Source organism: Panulirus ornatus, chromosome 17 (assembly GCF_036320965.1).
Source record: "Panulirus ornatus isolate Po-2019 chromosome 17, ASM3632096v1, whole genome shotgun sequence".
Classification (NCBI taxonomy): Eukaryota; Metazoa; Arthropoda; class Malacostraca; order Decapoda; family Palinuridae; genus Panulirus; species Panulirus ornatus.
Genome location: NC_092240.1, coordinates 9,745,001 through 9,760,000, shown reverse-complemented (window position 1 = coordinate 9,760,000; position 15,000 = coordinate 9,745,001). Strand labels below are relative to the sequence as shown.

The 15,000-nt window shown below is 42.5% G+C and overlaps 1 protein-coding gene across 5 annotated transcripts in view; it reads right to left on the bottom strand.

The window, feature by feature from the left end:
- The window catches only part of LOC139754558 (nephrin-like), a 531,853-nt gene that overhangs the window by 123,045 nt on the left and 393,808 nt on the right, over positions 1-15,000 (bottom strand). For all 5 annotated transcript variants that reach the window (XM_071671913.1, XM_071671914.1, XM_071671915.1 and 2 more), the window contains one exon: positions 3,546-3,684. In XM_071671913.1, coding sequence (XP_071528014.1) covers positions 3,546-3,684 — 139 coding nt within the window. The remainder of the gene's footprint in view (positions 1-3,545; positions 3,685-15,000) is intronic.

The following is a 15,000-nucleotide window of genomic DNA, read 5'->3' as shown; positions in this document are numbered from 1 at the left end:
CCACCCATCTCGACACACACAAGACTTCACGTCTTGCGATATGTGGTCCCACCCGGTGGACGTGGCCGGCTTCCTGAGCGCTGCGAGAGCCCCAAAGAAGATTACAGGGGAGGGGAAGGAAAAGTGTGTGTGTGTGTGTGTGTGTGTGTGTGTGTGTGTGTGTGTGACTAAGGGAGGCGGGAGCGGGTGGCTGGAAATCCTCCCTTCCTGTATTACTTTCCAAAAGAAAGAACAGAGCATGGAGCCAAGTGAGGATTTTTCCCTCTAAGGCTCAGTCCTTTATTCTGGACGATACCTCGCTCACGTGGGAAATGATAAACGTGTAAAAAAACATATATATGTATATATATATATATATATATATATATATATATATATATATATATATATATATATATATATATATATATATATTGAACGCTACGGTACCAACATTAATCTGGCTAACAAGATAACACACACACACACACATATTCCAAGGACTTGGAAATCCTTGTCTGCAATATTCAGCCGTGTACCACATGACGGAAACACATCCATTACGTTGTATGCACCACAGTGCCAGAGGGATGATACCCGATCGCATCCAATGGGGTTCAGTTTCTGTGTGGGGTCAGATGAGCAAATGGGGATAAATGGAATCATCTCTGAATTCGGAGTGAAAAAAAAAAAAATAGGCTTTTATTCTTTAAGCTTTGTAGACAGGGATCTTAAATTCCACTTTGGCAGAAGATATCTGTCTAGCTGATCTGGAACACACTTGGTCGACGCTATGTTTTTCATCTTTTTTTTTTCTCCGCTGGAACTCCTGTCACAAACCGCTTCAACAAGATCCAATGGTCTGTCGCAGTTTGAATTCCTCTGTTGATCCTTTGGAGTTTAAAGGCCGTGTGGCGTTTTATTTCTTTCTTTTTTCCTCCCCGAGTCTGTTGAAGTGACAACGGGTCGAGTAACTTAAATAAACAGAACGTCCAACTCGGCGCATTTCCCGCATCACGTCAGGTAAACACGAGGAGAAACTTGGCACCCCACAGAGACAAAGGGGAGGCCACAGTTCACGTCGAAGGAGAGAAGGGAGCGAGTGCACGTAATGTAGTGGTCAAAACTGAGGCTAGTTGGTTGAGGAGAGAAGGGAGCAAGTGCATGTCCAGTAGTGGTCAAAACTGAGGCTGGTTGGTTGAGAAGGAGAGAAGGGAGCGAGTGCATGTCCAGTAGTGGTCAAAACTGAGGCTGGTTGGTTGAGAAGGAGAGAAGGGAGCGAGTGCACGTAATGTAGTGGTCAAAACTGAGGCTAATTGGTTGGTTGGTAGGGACTAAATAATGTAGGAAACTGATTGTTATCATTTTCTCATACTCGTCCGCCGCTCCCCAAGATTCGAAGCAGCGCCAGGAGAGGCCAGACCAAGAGAAAAGAAAAAGAACAATAGATTCGAAGCTTCAGTCGCTCATATCCTCTCCTCTCTCTCTCCCTCTGCCATGTATAATGCAGCGGAAGCCAGAGACCCCAACCCTTCTCCACAGCCAAACCCTAGTGACCTTGCCATGGTTTTCCCTCACCGTTCCGTATGCCCTGGCTAAACTGATATGGTCAAACATGCAGATGTTGCACGTCCAAATCACACCACATATATTGGTTACTTGGAAAAAGGGAAGGAACCTCATCTGGCAATCAAATACTTCTACGTCTAAAAGGTGACAATATCTGATGGTATATATATATATATATATATATATATATATATATATATATATATATATATATATATATATATATATATATATATACAAAATGGCGTCCTAGCTACGTCTTTTCGCTATATATCAACTGACTTATATTTCTTTCTTGTATCTCCCCTGATGATGTGATTATTACACGAAAATACACTTGGGAACATATTGTGTTTCATTTCTCCGTGGACTCTGGAATATATATATATATATATATATATATATATATATATATATATATATATATATATATATATATATATATACACATAAAAGAGCGTTGTCAATATTGAAAAGTTCATCACTGAACCTGCGCAAAAAGATCCACGCACACGTAACTGTCAATCAAACGAGAACTCACGCGGGAGAGGTCTATATGAACGAGACACAGTGTCGACTTTTCCTCTATTGCACCAGATGATTTCGGAATGGCTCATTTAGGCTAATCAAGCCAGGCTCTACCGCTCATCATCAATACGAAATACTCCCACCCCGCTCCACACCCACAGCCCCTGAGCGGAGCCCCTGACCCCAGTAATGGATTGGAATCCATTCCCAGGGTATTAATCACTTTTCAGATGAATATAACCCGTTTATCCAAGAGGTGTAATCTCATTTCCCCTCCCCTAACCTCAGGTCCGACTGTATGCTAATGACCCGAAACTCCTCGCTCGAATGGCTTTTGCGTTTCGTGTTTCTCCTTCCCTTTCTGCTTCGCAGAAACATTTTCAATAACGCTGTCTCCATTAAATGGGGAGAGAGAGAGAGAGAGAGAGAGAGAGAGAGAGAGAGAGAGAGAGAGAGAGAGAGAGAGAGAGAGTCAAATGAACCCATCCGTAAACTTTTTTTTTTTTTTTTTAGGGGTGGGTGAAATAATTCTCTGGAACTGTGGTGGCATAAGACATAGGTGCTCAATCCCCTCTGGTTTTCGAAACTGGTCATCGAATTCCAAATGCTTCACGCAACCGAATTTTACAGAGAATCTACTACGAATAACTCACGTATAATAACTACTCAAAAACCTACTACGATAACTCAACGTACAATAACTACTCAAAAACCTACTACGAATAACTCACGTACAATAACTACTCAAATACTTCGTGATTCAAAAACACTTCTTATATTTTACGTTGTTTAAACAGTATTCCACAAATCCTGACTTATTATCTTCGTGTGTAGCGAGCGAGCCGTTCCCATAACCCTCTCCCCTTGGTTGATTTCTGCCACGTTCACACATTCTCCTTCGACTGCCTCCCACCACCTTTTTCATAGTCGCTGAGCAGCCCACCCCAGCTCCCGACCCACCCATCTCCTTAAAGCAGGTGGTAATTGTAGCAGCCGTGGTAGTTTTGGAAGAGATACAATCCTCAAGGGATCTTCTGTCTTTAGGAACACAAGGCATTGGTATATTTTCTTTTGCCTTCTGATGTTGAAACTATACACTGTCATCCTATCTGGTCATTAACGAAAGCTCTTCTGGATAAGATGAACTTGCTCTTCTGCAGCGTCTCTCTCTCTCTCTCTCTCTCTCTCTCTCTCTCTCTCTCTCTCTCTCTCTCTCTCTCTCTCTCTCCAACCTCTCTCTCTCTCTCTCTCTCCAACCTCTCTCTCTCTCTCTCTCTCCAACCTCTCTCTCTCTCTCTCTCTCCAACCTCTCTCCAACCTCTCCCTCTCCCTCTCTCCAACCTCCCCCTCTCTCCAACCTCCCCCTCTCTCCAACCTCCCCCTCTCTCCAACCTCCCTCCCTCTCTCTCTCTCTCTCTCTCTCTCTCTCTCTCTCTCTCTCTCTCTCTCCCCCCCCCAAGATCCCTCACCTGTAGACGGGAGTCTCGTCGGCCCCGATGTACCAGAGGGTGAGGATGGGCGAGTCGTGCGGCGGGGAGTGTATCGTGCAGGGGAGCGAGGCGTTGTACCCGGCCACCACCTCCACCACGGACGTGTCCACCTCGAAGTCTGGAAAGAGAAAGATCGTGGTCATTACCACCGTGTCGCCACACACACACACACACACACACACACACACACACACACACACACACAGTTACACATCATCATCATCATCATCACCATCAATATCCAGGCGCCTCTCGTTGTCCAAGGTTCTCATTATCATACCACTCGCAATTTCCCCGAGACTTTTCGGCTTGACTTTACCTGTCCTACGAATGTGGATATGATGTCAACTGACAATGGGTTCATGCGAAAAGCCAAGGACACCTGCCGAATCTACAGAGGACAGACTACATCACTACAGAATGTATATACTTTATAGATTATGAAATGCAGTAATGTATATACTTTATAAATTATGACGTGTCGTAATGTACATACTTTATAAATCATGACGTGTCGTAATGTACATACTTTATAAATCATGACGTGCAGTAATGTACATACTTTATAAATCATGACGTGTAGTCTGGACTCTAGCATGAAGCCGAACCAGTTGTCAAATGGCCAGCAAGTCCAAGAATGTATATACCACTCCCCACTGATCAATTAGCAGGGACTTGAGACACTTGAAAAACACAGATATTTCTCATATCTAGAACAGTGAAAGTTAAGGGATAAAGCTTCGTGAAGACCCATGTCAAAAACAGGAGGAGGCATGTACGCCCTGAGGTGGGATAGAAGGATACATTAACCACCACTCTATAAGGAATGATTATGGATGTCTAAGGAGCTTTAGAGGTGCGATTTAAAAGCGTTCTTGGGAGACAGAGGGGATCGAAAAATAAAAAAGAAAAAATGAGAGTAGTACTCTATTAGAAAAGAGGATTTTACAGGAATCGCATGAATATTCCAGGAGTCTTCTAGTAATGGCTTACGTATATGGTCTTGTGGTGAAAAAGACAAGATAAACTCTCCTGGTGTTTACAGATGTTGGCGTCTACACCTAGAGTGTATTTTTCTGATGTACTGGGAGTGCCAGTCCACCGAGGTACAGAAAAGTACCAGCCAGAAACGTAAAGCAGGGGGGATAAACGACCAATCAAATGGAACCCGGAGATAAGAGCCAGGGAGTGGAACACGAACCTACGTAGTTAGAACAGCGAAGCAGGAGAGAGAGAGAGAGAGAGAGAGAGAGAGAGAGAGAGAGAGAGAGAGAGAGAGAGAGAGAGAGAGAGAATGATACAGATCAATGATGATGTAGAGAGAGAGAGAGAGAGAGAGAGAGAGAGAGAGAGAGCAATAAAATAAGGAGATGGGATAAGGGAGAATGACTGGAGGAAAATCTACATAGAAATGATACTCTCCAACAGACTTAATTAAAGACGAAGAAGGAAAAGGAGAGAAAAAAAGGAGAGTTTATGACAGTATAAGGAGAAAGGGGAAAGACGTCCTACACAGAACAAGAGAAGTGGTATAGGTAGACGATCCTCAAAACTTCATGAATTCATGCAGTCCATCTGCTCATAAGGGTCAGAAAAGAAAATAGAAATCTCGTCAGGTTATGCATCACGACTGTCAGGTGGGTGTGGGTGTGGGAGGAGAAGAGACATGGAATGTTTCACAAGACGAGAGAGAATAAAGACGAAGCCAAGGAAGGAATACAGGTAGGAAGGGAGGGAGGGAGAGGGCAAGGAGGGAGAGGAGAGAAGGGAGATGGGAGAAGACACCAGAGTCTCCGAGATCTTGAGGTTAATTGATGCAGACGTTGTATGCAAACACTCCAGAGACCAAAAAAGAGAGTCTTGCACAGAGGTTAGAACACACGTTCAGCATTTTCTGGCAGATCCCACGAAGGAACGAGAGAACACAAGAAGTCCCAGTCAGTAGATTTCCATGTTCTTTCAGTTCCAGACAATCTGTTCAGACGATGTGTATCTGAAGAACACTCGGGGTGTATATATATATATATATATATATATATATATATATATATATATATATATATATATATATATATATATATATATATATATATTGCGAAGGTCTTGGCGGGGTGGAGAGACTGCTTGATATTTTGGAAATGACGAAACACTCCGAAAAGATCCACCGCACCGGATCAAATATCAAAAGTGGGGAACAATTAGGGAAGGAGTGAGAGACGGACCCTTCCCCGGTGATGGGACAAAGGTCTAATGATGGGGAGCGGGGGGTGAAGGGGGAAGAAAGGGGAGTCTAAGTAGAAGGAAATCATCTGGAAATGCCTGGAAACACTAGGGAGGGGGAAAGGTGATGCATGGAAATACACGTTGGGTATTCTTATGGTGTGTTCATCAGAGTCTTCTGTTCCATGTACCTGTATATTCACGAAGGTTCAGTGGGATGAAGGTTCGACCATCGGGAATAGATCCCACTCTATTTGTTGCGGTCACTGTGTTTGTAAACAGCTGTTTGTGTGTGTGGTGTGTGGTGTGTGTGTGTGTGGTGTGTGTGTGTGTGTGGTGTGTGTGTGTGTGGTGTGTGTGTGTGTGTGTGTGTGTGTGTGTGTGTGTAAGAATGCGAGTTCATATACATGTATGGAATATTCTTACGAGGTAATTGCTCTAACGGGCTCTTAAATGGAGGCAATTACCACTCGATGTTTAATCTTAGGGGGTTGGAAATCGGCCATTTACTAGTTGAATTAGGAGCAATTTCGGATACTCTTCTCTCTCTCTCTCTCTCTCTCTCTCTCTTTTTGAACACCTGCCGTCATGACTCACGTGAGCCAAGCCTCGTGAACACCACGACGCCAACAGCAAAAGTGATGCTGTCTTACACAGCCTCTGTTATTCGTATTTTCCACCCCTATGCCAATGGGGAGGGAATAGGTAATAGAAATGGGCTCAAAGTCTCCGTGATCTCTGCCCAGGGACCATCCTAGACATTTGCCAACCAACCCTCCTTACAGCACCCTGGCAATGCAAAGGCACCACAGAAGCACAGGAAGTGTGTGATGAAAGAGGACGCTAAGAATGAAAAAAAATGAATGAAAGGGAAGTTAGGGCAGAAATGCCGTCTCATAACCCACCACCACTGGTGAGACGGGGGAGGAAGTGGATCCCATTACGACCACTGATGCTAACAGTGTTGTTAGGGGGTCCTAATGCCTCATATCCTTAATAGCCCCACTGGGGGAATAAAAGGCTTAAACCTTCCAACACACACACACACACACACACACACACACACACAAAGGGTTTCACTCTCGTTTCATTTATAAACCCTCATTATCTCCATACCCAGACACCTCACTATCTGTCCTTATCAGTCTACTGATAGATGCTTTATCTATTTCACTCTGGTGTTGAATTCTAACATCAAAATCCAGTGATGGGGAAACTTGAGTATAGACATTTGCCATCTGGTCTAAGCTCTGGTCACATGTGATGTCTCGTATTAGATATAGATATTAGGTATCTATAGATATAGCTATGTATTTTTAGATATAGATGGCTACAGATGAAGATGGGAGATTTAAGTATGAGGACATATACACAAAAAAGAGGGAGAGAGATAGATAGAAAATTGGATGGACGAACAGACAGAGACAAAGGGGTAGACAGGGAAAGGGGGATAATAAACAGACAGAACAGACGGAAACAGACAGGATAATAATCTACACAATATAGGAGAATGTAAGGCCCTCTCCCACCCCCCCAAGAAAAAATATCTTCTAAAAACAAACTTCTAAATTTCAAAACAAAATTTCCTTTGGGACGAAAATTAGTCACCTATGATGCTCTCGCATCGTTGGAATTTTTTTTAAAGGACCATCGGCCTTATTAAAAAACCTCTTCCAGCATTATAACCCTAAATTACGTTCACCGAAAGCCAAAAAAAAAAAAGAAAAGAAAAAAGAAATACTATGGCGTCTGGCCTTTCATGTCATGCTTGACCCTTGAAACTCCAGCTTCGAAAACTTGCGTTTTTTTTCATTTTCGTTTTTAACTCCGAGAAAACGGGAAGTGGATATTTTCACCTGCAGTTGATGGTATGAAGGGATATTGCGATGCGAATTTAATATTACCTTTAACATAATTCACCTCTATTAATTACTGTAGCATATATATTTTTATGGAACACAATGACATATTATACACATATATATATATATATATATATATATATATATATATATATATATATATATATATATATATATGATCGAGTAAGTAATGTAAGGGTAAGGGAGATGTGTGGAAATAAAAAGAGCGTGGTTGAGGGAGCAGAAGAGGGTGTATTGAAATGGGCTGGTCACATGGAGAGAATGAGTGAGGAAAGATTGACCAAGAGGATATATGCGTCGGAGGTGGAGGGAACGAGGAGAAGTGGGAGACCAAATTGGAGGTGGAAAGATGAAGTGAAAAAGATTTTGAGTGATCGGGGCCTGAACATGCAGGAGGGTGAAAGGCGGGCAAGGAATAGAGTGAATTGGATCGATGTGGTATACAGGGGTTGACGTGCTGTCAGTGGATTGAATCAGGGCATGTGAAGCGTCTGGGGTAAACCATGGAAAGTAGTGTGGGGCCTGGATGTGGAAAGGGAGCTGTGGTTTCGGGCATTATTGCATGACAGCTAGAGATTGAGTGTGAACGGATGGGGCCTTTGTTGTCTTTTCCTAGCGCTACCTCGCACACATGAGGGGGGAGGGGGATGGTATTCCATGTGTGGCGAGGTGGTGATGGGAATGAATAAAGGCAGACAGTGTGAATTGTGTGCATGGGTATATATGTATGTGTCTGTGTGTGTATATATATGTGTACATTGAGATGTATAGGTATGTATTTTTGCGTGTGTGGACGTGTATGTATATACATGTGTATGGGAGTGGGTTGTGCCATTTCTTTCGTCTGTTTCCTGGTGCTACCTCGCAAACGCGGAAAACAGCGACAAAGCAAAATAAAAATATATATATATATATATATATATATATATATATATATATATATATATATATATACCCTAGCCTAAGCCAGGTAATCATTTAATCGACTAAGCCCTAGAGTAGGATGAACAGCTGGATTGACTGCGGACCGATTGCCGAGACCAGAATTCGAACCTAGGCAGGATCGATCCCGGGCGGCCCCCGTAAGAGCGTCATGGTCAGCAGCGCTAAACCGCCTACACCACCGACGTTTCCTTCCATATACCTATAACGTACCACACACACACACACACACACACACACATATATATATATATGTTAGAAAACGTGGACTACCGACATATCTTGAGACATCTCTCCGACGTTTTGAAAATCATTTATAATCATTTAGCCACGATCTTCGAGAACGACCCCTTCAGGAATTCTGCTCAGGGTCCTCAGGTAATGCAATCACCACGGGCCTCTCGCACGCCCACGCCCACCAACCCAGACCAGAAGTCTTGATGCAGACTTGTTGGAAACCCCACACTCCTCGTTCTCACACCCACTGCATCCACCCGCGACAGATGAAAAAACAAAAAAAAAAGCAGAGAAATTTTTGTATGAAAGCACTCGTCCACTACTGTAACACACACACACACACACACACACACACACACACACACAATGTTCCCACGTATGTGCATACACACTCATACGGGTATATACATCTACATGTACATACATATACATATCAATATGTACACGTGTGTGTGTATGTTTATGTGTTGATATGCGTATGTATATATGTGTGAGTGTTTTAGCGTTTTGGCGTCCTAGCTTCGTCTGTTCGATGTATATCAACTGACTGTTATATTTTTCTCTTGTGTCTCCCCTGATGATGTGATTATTACACGAAAGTGCACTTGGGAACTTTTCGTGTTTCATTTTCCCCGTGGACTCGTAGGAATATCTTGATCACGCGCAAAATTGTGATACTTTCCAACATATAAATATATATATATATATATATATATATATATATATATATATATATATATATATATATATATATATATACATACATACTACATAATGACCATATACCACAAACATACCATACCAAATATTCGTCCTTCCTCAATAAACAAACAAAACAAAAGTGGACTCATGCCAAAAATAAAAACGAACCAAATAAAATAAATGAATAAATAAATAAAAATAAAGGATGTAACTACTTCCAAAAGTATAAAAGTATTAGAGAAAAAGTCGTAAAAGGCACTCGACTACTTGTAAGTTACCAGGTAAGTATCATTATTACGAAGGGGTAAAGAGTGCGCGGTGCTTATTTCTCTTTTTTTTTTTGGAGGAGGAGGAGGGGAGGAGGAGGAGGAAGGCCGGACCTTAGAGAGCGAAAAGCAGTAATCTCACCGATTTACGAGAGGTAATGAAGCCATTTGGATGATAAGGGTAGTTCAGTAGGCCACTGCCACCGCTCCTACTGCTGGCTGACTGAACACAACAGGTGAGGCGGGTAAACGTGAGCAGCAATGTTGAGCAGCCTACAAGGAGGCCCCTCGACATGTGAAAGGAAATGGTAACACGAGAAAGGGATACACATGTATGTATATATGTAGATGACCGTGACGCTTGAGGGGTACATGAGGAGGGGTGAGGTGGTGTCGTCGTCTGTTATGTGTCCAGCTGACGAGGTATGACTGCGTTTCTACTTTTTCGTATTGAGGTTTTGTGTCGCTGTCTTAGATTTTGTCTTTTTTTTGGACTCCGCGAAGGTGGGAAAGCTTGAATGCGATAGATGATGGACTACGGGCAACTGGTGTCTGAGCAACCACGTAATGGTAGAATAGAACTGTGGAAAGGGGAGCTGTGGTTTCGGTGCATTACGCATGACAGCTGGAGACTGAGTGTGAACGAATGTGGCCTCTGTTGTCTTTCCCTAGCGTTAACTCGCGCGCATGCCGGGGGAGGAGGTTGTTATTTCATGTTTGGCGGGGTGGCGACGGAAATGGATGAAGGCAGAAAGTATGAATATGTACATGTGTATGTATGTATATGTCTGTGTATGTATATGTATGTATACACTGAAACGTATAGGTATGTATATGTGCGTGTGTGGGCGTTTATGTATATACATGTGTGTGTGGGTGGGTTGGGCCATTCTTTCTTCTGTTTCCTTGCGCTACCTCGCTAACGCGGGAGACCGTCTAAGTATCATGATAATAATATATATATATATATATATATATATATATATATATATATATATATATATATATATATATATATATATATATATCCCTGGGGATAGGGGAGAAAGAATACTTCCCACGTATTCCCTGCGTGTCGTAGAAGGCGACTAAAAGGGAAGGGAGCGGGGGCTGGAAATCCTCCCCTCTCATTTTTTTTATTTTAATTTTCCAAAAGAAGGAACAGAGAAGGGGGCCAGGTGAGGGTATTCCCTCAAAGGCCCAGTCCTCTGTTCTTAACGCTACCTCGCTATCGCGGGAAATGGCGAATAGTATGAAAAAAAAAAAAAATATATATATATATATATATATATATATATATATATATATATATATATATATATATATATATACATATATATTGGAAAATAAATACGACAGTATCAGTGAATCAATACACCCTCGGGTACGCTGGTGCTCGAAGTTAGAGAGAGAGAGAGAGAGAGAGAGAGAGAGAGAGAGAGAGAGAGAGAGAGAGAGAGAGAGAGAGAGAGAGAGAGAGAGACGATACTACACTTTTAATGAACCAGTTATTTCCTCCTCCCAATGAATCCTGATCCTTCTCATGATATTTACCAGGTATCGGGTTGTTGGGCCCCCACACGAGATCCCCCCAGACGTTGTGGTTTGGGACCTGTCACTGCAGGAGGGTGGCAGGCCCCCCTCGTGAACCCTAATAAACCATACGACCTAACGGTGGAACCTCATGTGTTCTGTTGACACGCCTGACGATGAACCACACGACCTAACGGTGGAACCTCATGTGTTCTGTTGACACGCCTGACGATGAACCACACGACCTAACGGTGGAACCTCATGTGTTCTGTTGACACGCCTGACGATGAACCACACGACCTAACGGTGGAACCTCATGTGTTCTGTTGACACGCCTGACGATGAACCACACGACCTAACGGTGGAACCTCATGTGTTCTGTTGACACGTCTGACGATGAACCACACGACCTAACGGTGGAACCTCATGTGTTCTGTTGACACGTCTGACGATGAACCACACGATCTAACGGTGGAACCTCATGTGTTCTGTTGACACGTCTGACGATGAACCACACGACCTAACGGTGGAACCTCATGTGTTCTGTTGACACGCCTGACGATGAACCACACGACCTAACGGTGGAACCTATGTGTTCTGTTGACACGCCTGATCTCTCCTCTCGTTCTCCTAAAACGCATCTCCCAAGTGTCACCGCGATCTCGAGAAAACCATTCCAACACATCCCTCCAACGCATAATTCCCCCACACCCTCACTCACACACACACACACACACACACACACACACACACACACACCCTCCCAGCAACCCCTTCCAGTTAACAGTCTAGAAAAATATCTTCCTTTTTTTTTTTCATATGTCCATGCAAATGGCCTTGTGCCTACCGTGGGGAGGTGGTTCCACCCGAACATCAGTCTTGTTCCAGGAACGACTCTCTCTCCCCTGGTGATGACACAGATGACCAGTGCTGCCATCCAGCGTGTGGACACACCCTGGTTTGGCCTTATGAATCCTCATCCTCATTTGGGTCGATCTCCTAACCTTACAATGTTTTTTTTTACGTCGTGGTCTTTTTTAAGCCGAGAAGGACAGGTAACTGAAGCCCTAGTCGAAGCCATCTCATTTATACACACATACACACACATATACATATATATATATATATATATATATATATATATATATATATATATATATATATGTATGGTTGCGAGGCGTGGGCTATGGATAGAGATGTGCGCAGGAGGATGGATGTGCTGGAAATGAGATGTTTGAGGACAATGTGTGGTGTGAGGTGGTTTGATCGAGTAAGTAACGTAAGGGTAAGAGAGATGTGTGGAAATAAAAAGAGCGTGGTTGAGAGAGCAGAAGAGGGTGTTTTGAAATGGTTTGGGCACATGGAGAGAATGAGTGAGGAGAGATTGACCAAGAGGATATATGTGTCAGAGGTGGAGGGAACGAGGAGAAGAGGGAGACCAAATTGGAGGTGGAAAGATGGAGTGAAAAAGATTTTGTGTGATCGGGGCCTGAACATGCAGGAGGGTGAAAGGAGGGCAAGGAATAGAGTGAATTGGAGTCATGTGGTATACAGGGGTTGACGTGCTGTCAGTGGATTGAAGCAAGGCATGTGAAGCGTCTGGGGTAAACCATGGAAAGCTGTGTAGGTATGTATATTTGTGTGTGTGGACGTGTGTATGTACATGTGTATGGGGGGGGGGGGGTTGGGCCATTTCTTTCGTCTGTTTCCTTGCGCTACCTCGCAAACGCGGGAGACAGCGACAAAGTATAAAAAAAAAAAAAAAAAAAAAAAAAAAAAAAAATATATATATATATATATATATATATATATATATACCCTAGCCCGGCACCACCCACCAACCGCTAAAGAATGAATGAACAGCTGAGCTGACTGTGGAGCGACTACCGCAACCAAGATTCGAACATAGGCGCTCGACCATGGGCGGCCCCGTGAACGTGTCCCCGGCCAACTCCGCTATTCCTTCCACATCTTTCAACTTCCCCATTCCCTTGTTCCCCATCCTTTACCAGACCAGCACCAGCTCTATAACCTCCCCTCCATCCAGCCACCCTCCGCCACAACCCCAATGCCTCTGCCCAACTCCCTCCTCCCAAAACCCCCCCAAAAAAGAGCACCGCCACACTTGGCAACGCCCGCCCCTCCCAGTTGCAAATCCAGCCAGCAAATCGTATCATTTACACATAAATCATCGACTGGTGGTTAAACAAAGCCCCTATTCATTATGGCATGAATGTATACATAATGATATGCTGTTACATCAGATAATGACATCCATTAATATACGTAACCTAATATTAAAAAACTCATCAGGATTAATTTGGGGGAAACAAATTTTTTTTTTTTTTTTGGACAACATACTTTCCGTCAGGGAATAAAAATCTAGAATGTGATCACCCGAAAAGCTTTTTGTAAATCAAATCTGAATGACATGGAATTACCTGTTGCATATTATGAAGACTGGGTGTGTTCCAGTAATATTTCTTTTTGGAGGTGTCCATTGCTTGGAGGATATGACACGAGTGAAGTCATGGAATATTGAACATGAGCAAGATTTCCCCCACTTCAGATATTGGTAGAATTTCCTGCATTTGATTTTCTACATTCATCTGTGTGTATCTATCTCATCTATCTATCTATCTATCTATCTATCTATCTATATATATATATATATATATATATATATATATATATATATATATTGGAAAGGATCACAAATTTGCGCGTGATCAAGATATTCCTACGAGTCCACGGGGAAAATGAAACACGATAAGTTCCCAAGCGCATTTTCGTGTAATAATCACATCTTGTGTCCCTCCTGATGATGTGATTATTACACGAAAGTGCACTTGGGAACCTATCGTGTTTCATCTTACCCGTGGACTCTCAGGAATATATATATATATATATATATATATATATATATATATATATATATATATATATATATATATATATATATATATATATGCGTGTGTGTGTGATGTCATTCCATCATATCCAGCTCATTAATGATAAGAATCAACCCCCTTAACATTTGACAACAAAGAACAAAACCCATCATTGAATCCTGTGGTGATGTATGGCTGATGTAGTCTAGATTAATGTAGTCTAGATTACTTTCACCTGCCGGGTACGACTGGCTACATAATACCGCTCTGAGGTACTGGATAATCAATTCACGTAAGGGGGGGAAAAAAATTCTCTCTTTAACCCTTCCTCCCACCCCCTGCCATTATTAACACAAGGTTTGAGGCAGGAGTATCAAACGCGATCAGGTAGTACGAAACATCTCATATGAGTATTGTATGTCCTCTTCATCCAGACACATCGGCTTGTGAGCTGCATACACAAACATATATATATATATATATATATATATATATATATATATATATATATATATATATATATTCTTATTATTTTATTTTGCTTTGTCGATGTCTCCCGCGTTAGCGAGGTAGCGCAAGGAAACAGACGAAAGAATGGCCCAACCCACCCACATACACATGTATATATTCTTTTAATTCAGTGTTGCCAGTGTTAATCCCTGACTTTTATGAATAATCTTTCCTCTGATTCGAGCTGATTCAACAGACCTGTCGTTCAGCAGAGTCTCTCTCTCTCTCTCTCTCTCTCTCTCTCTCTCTC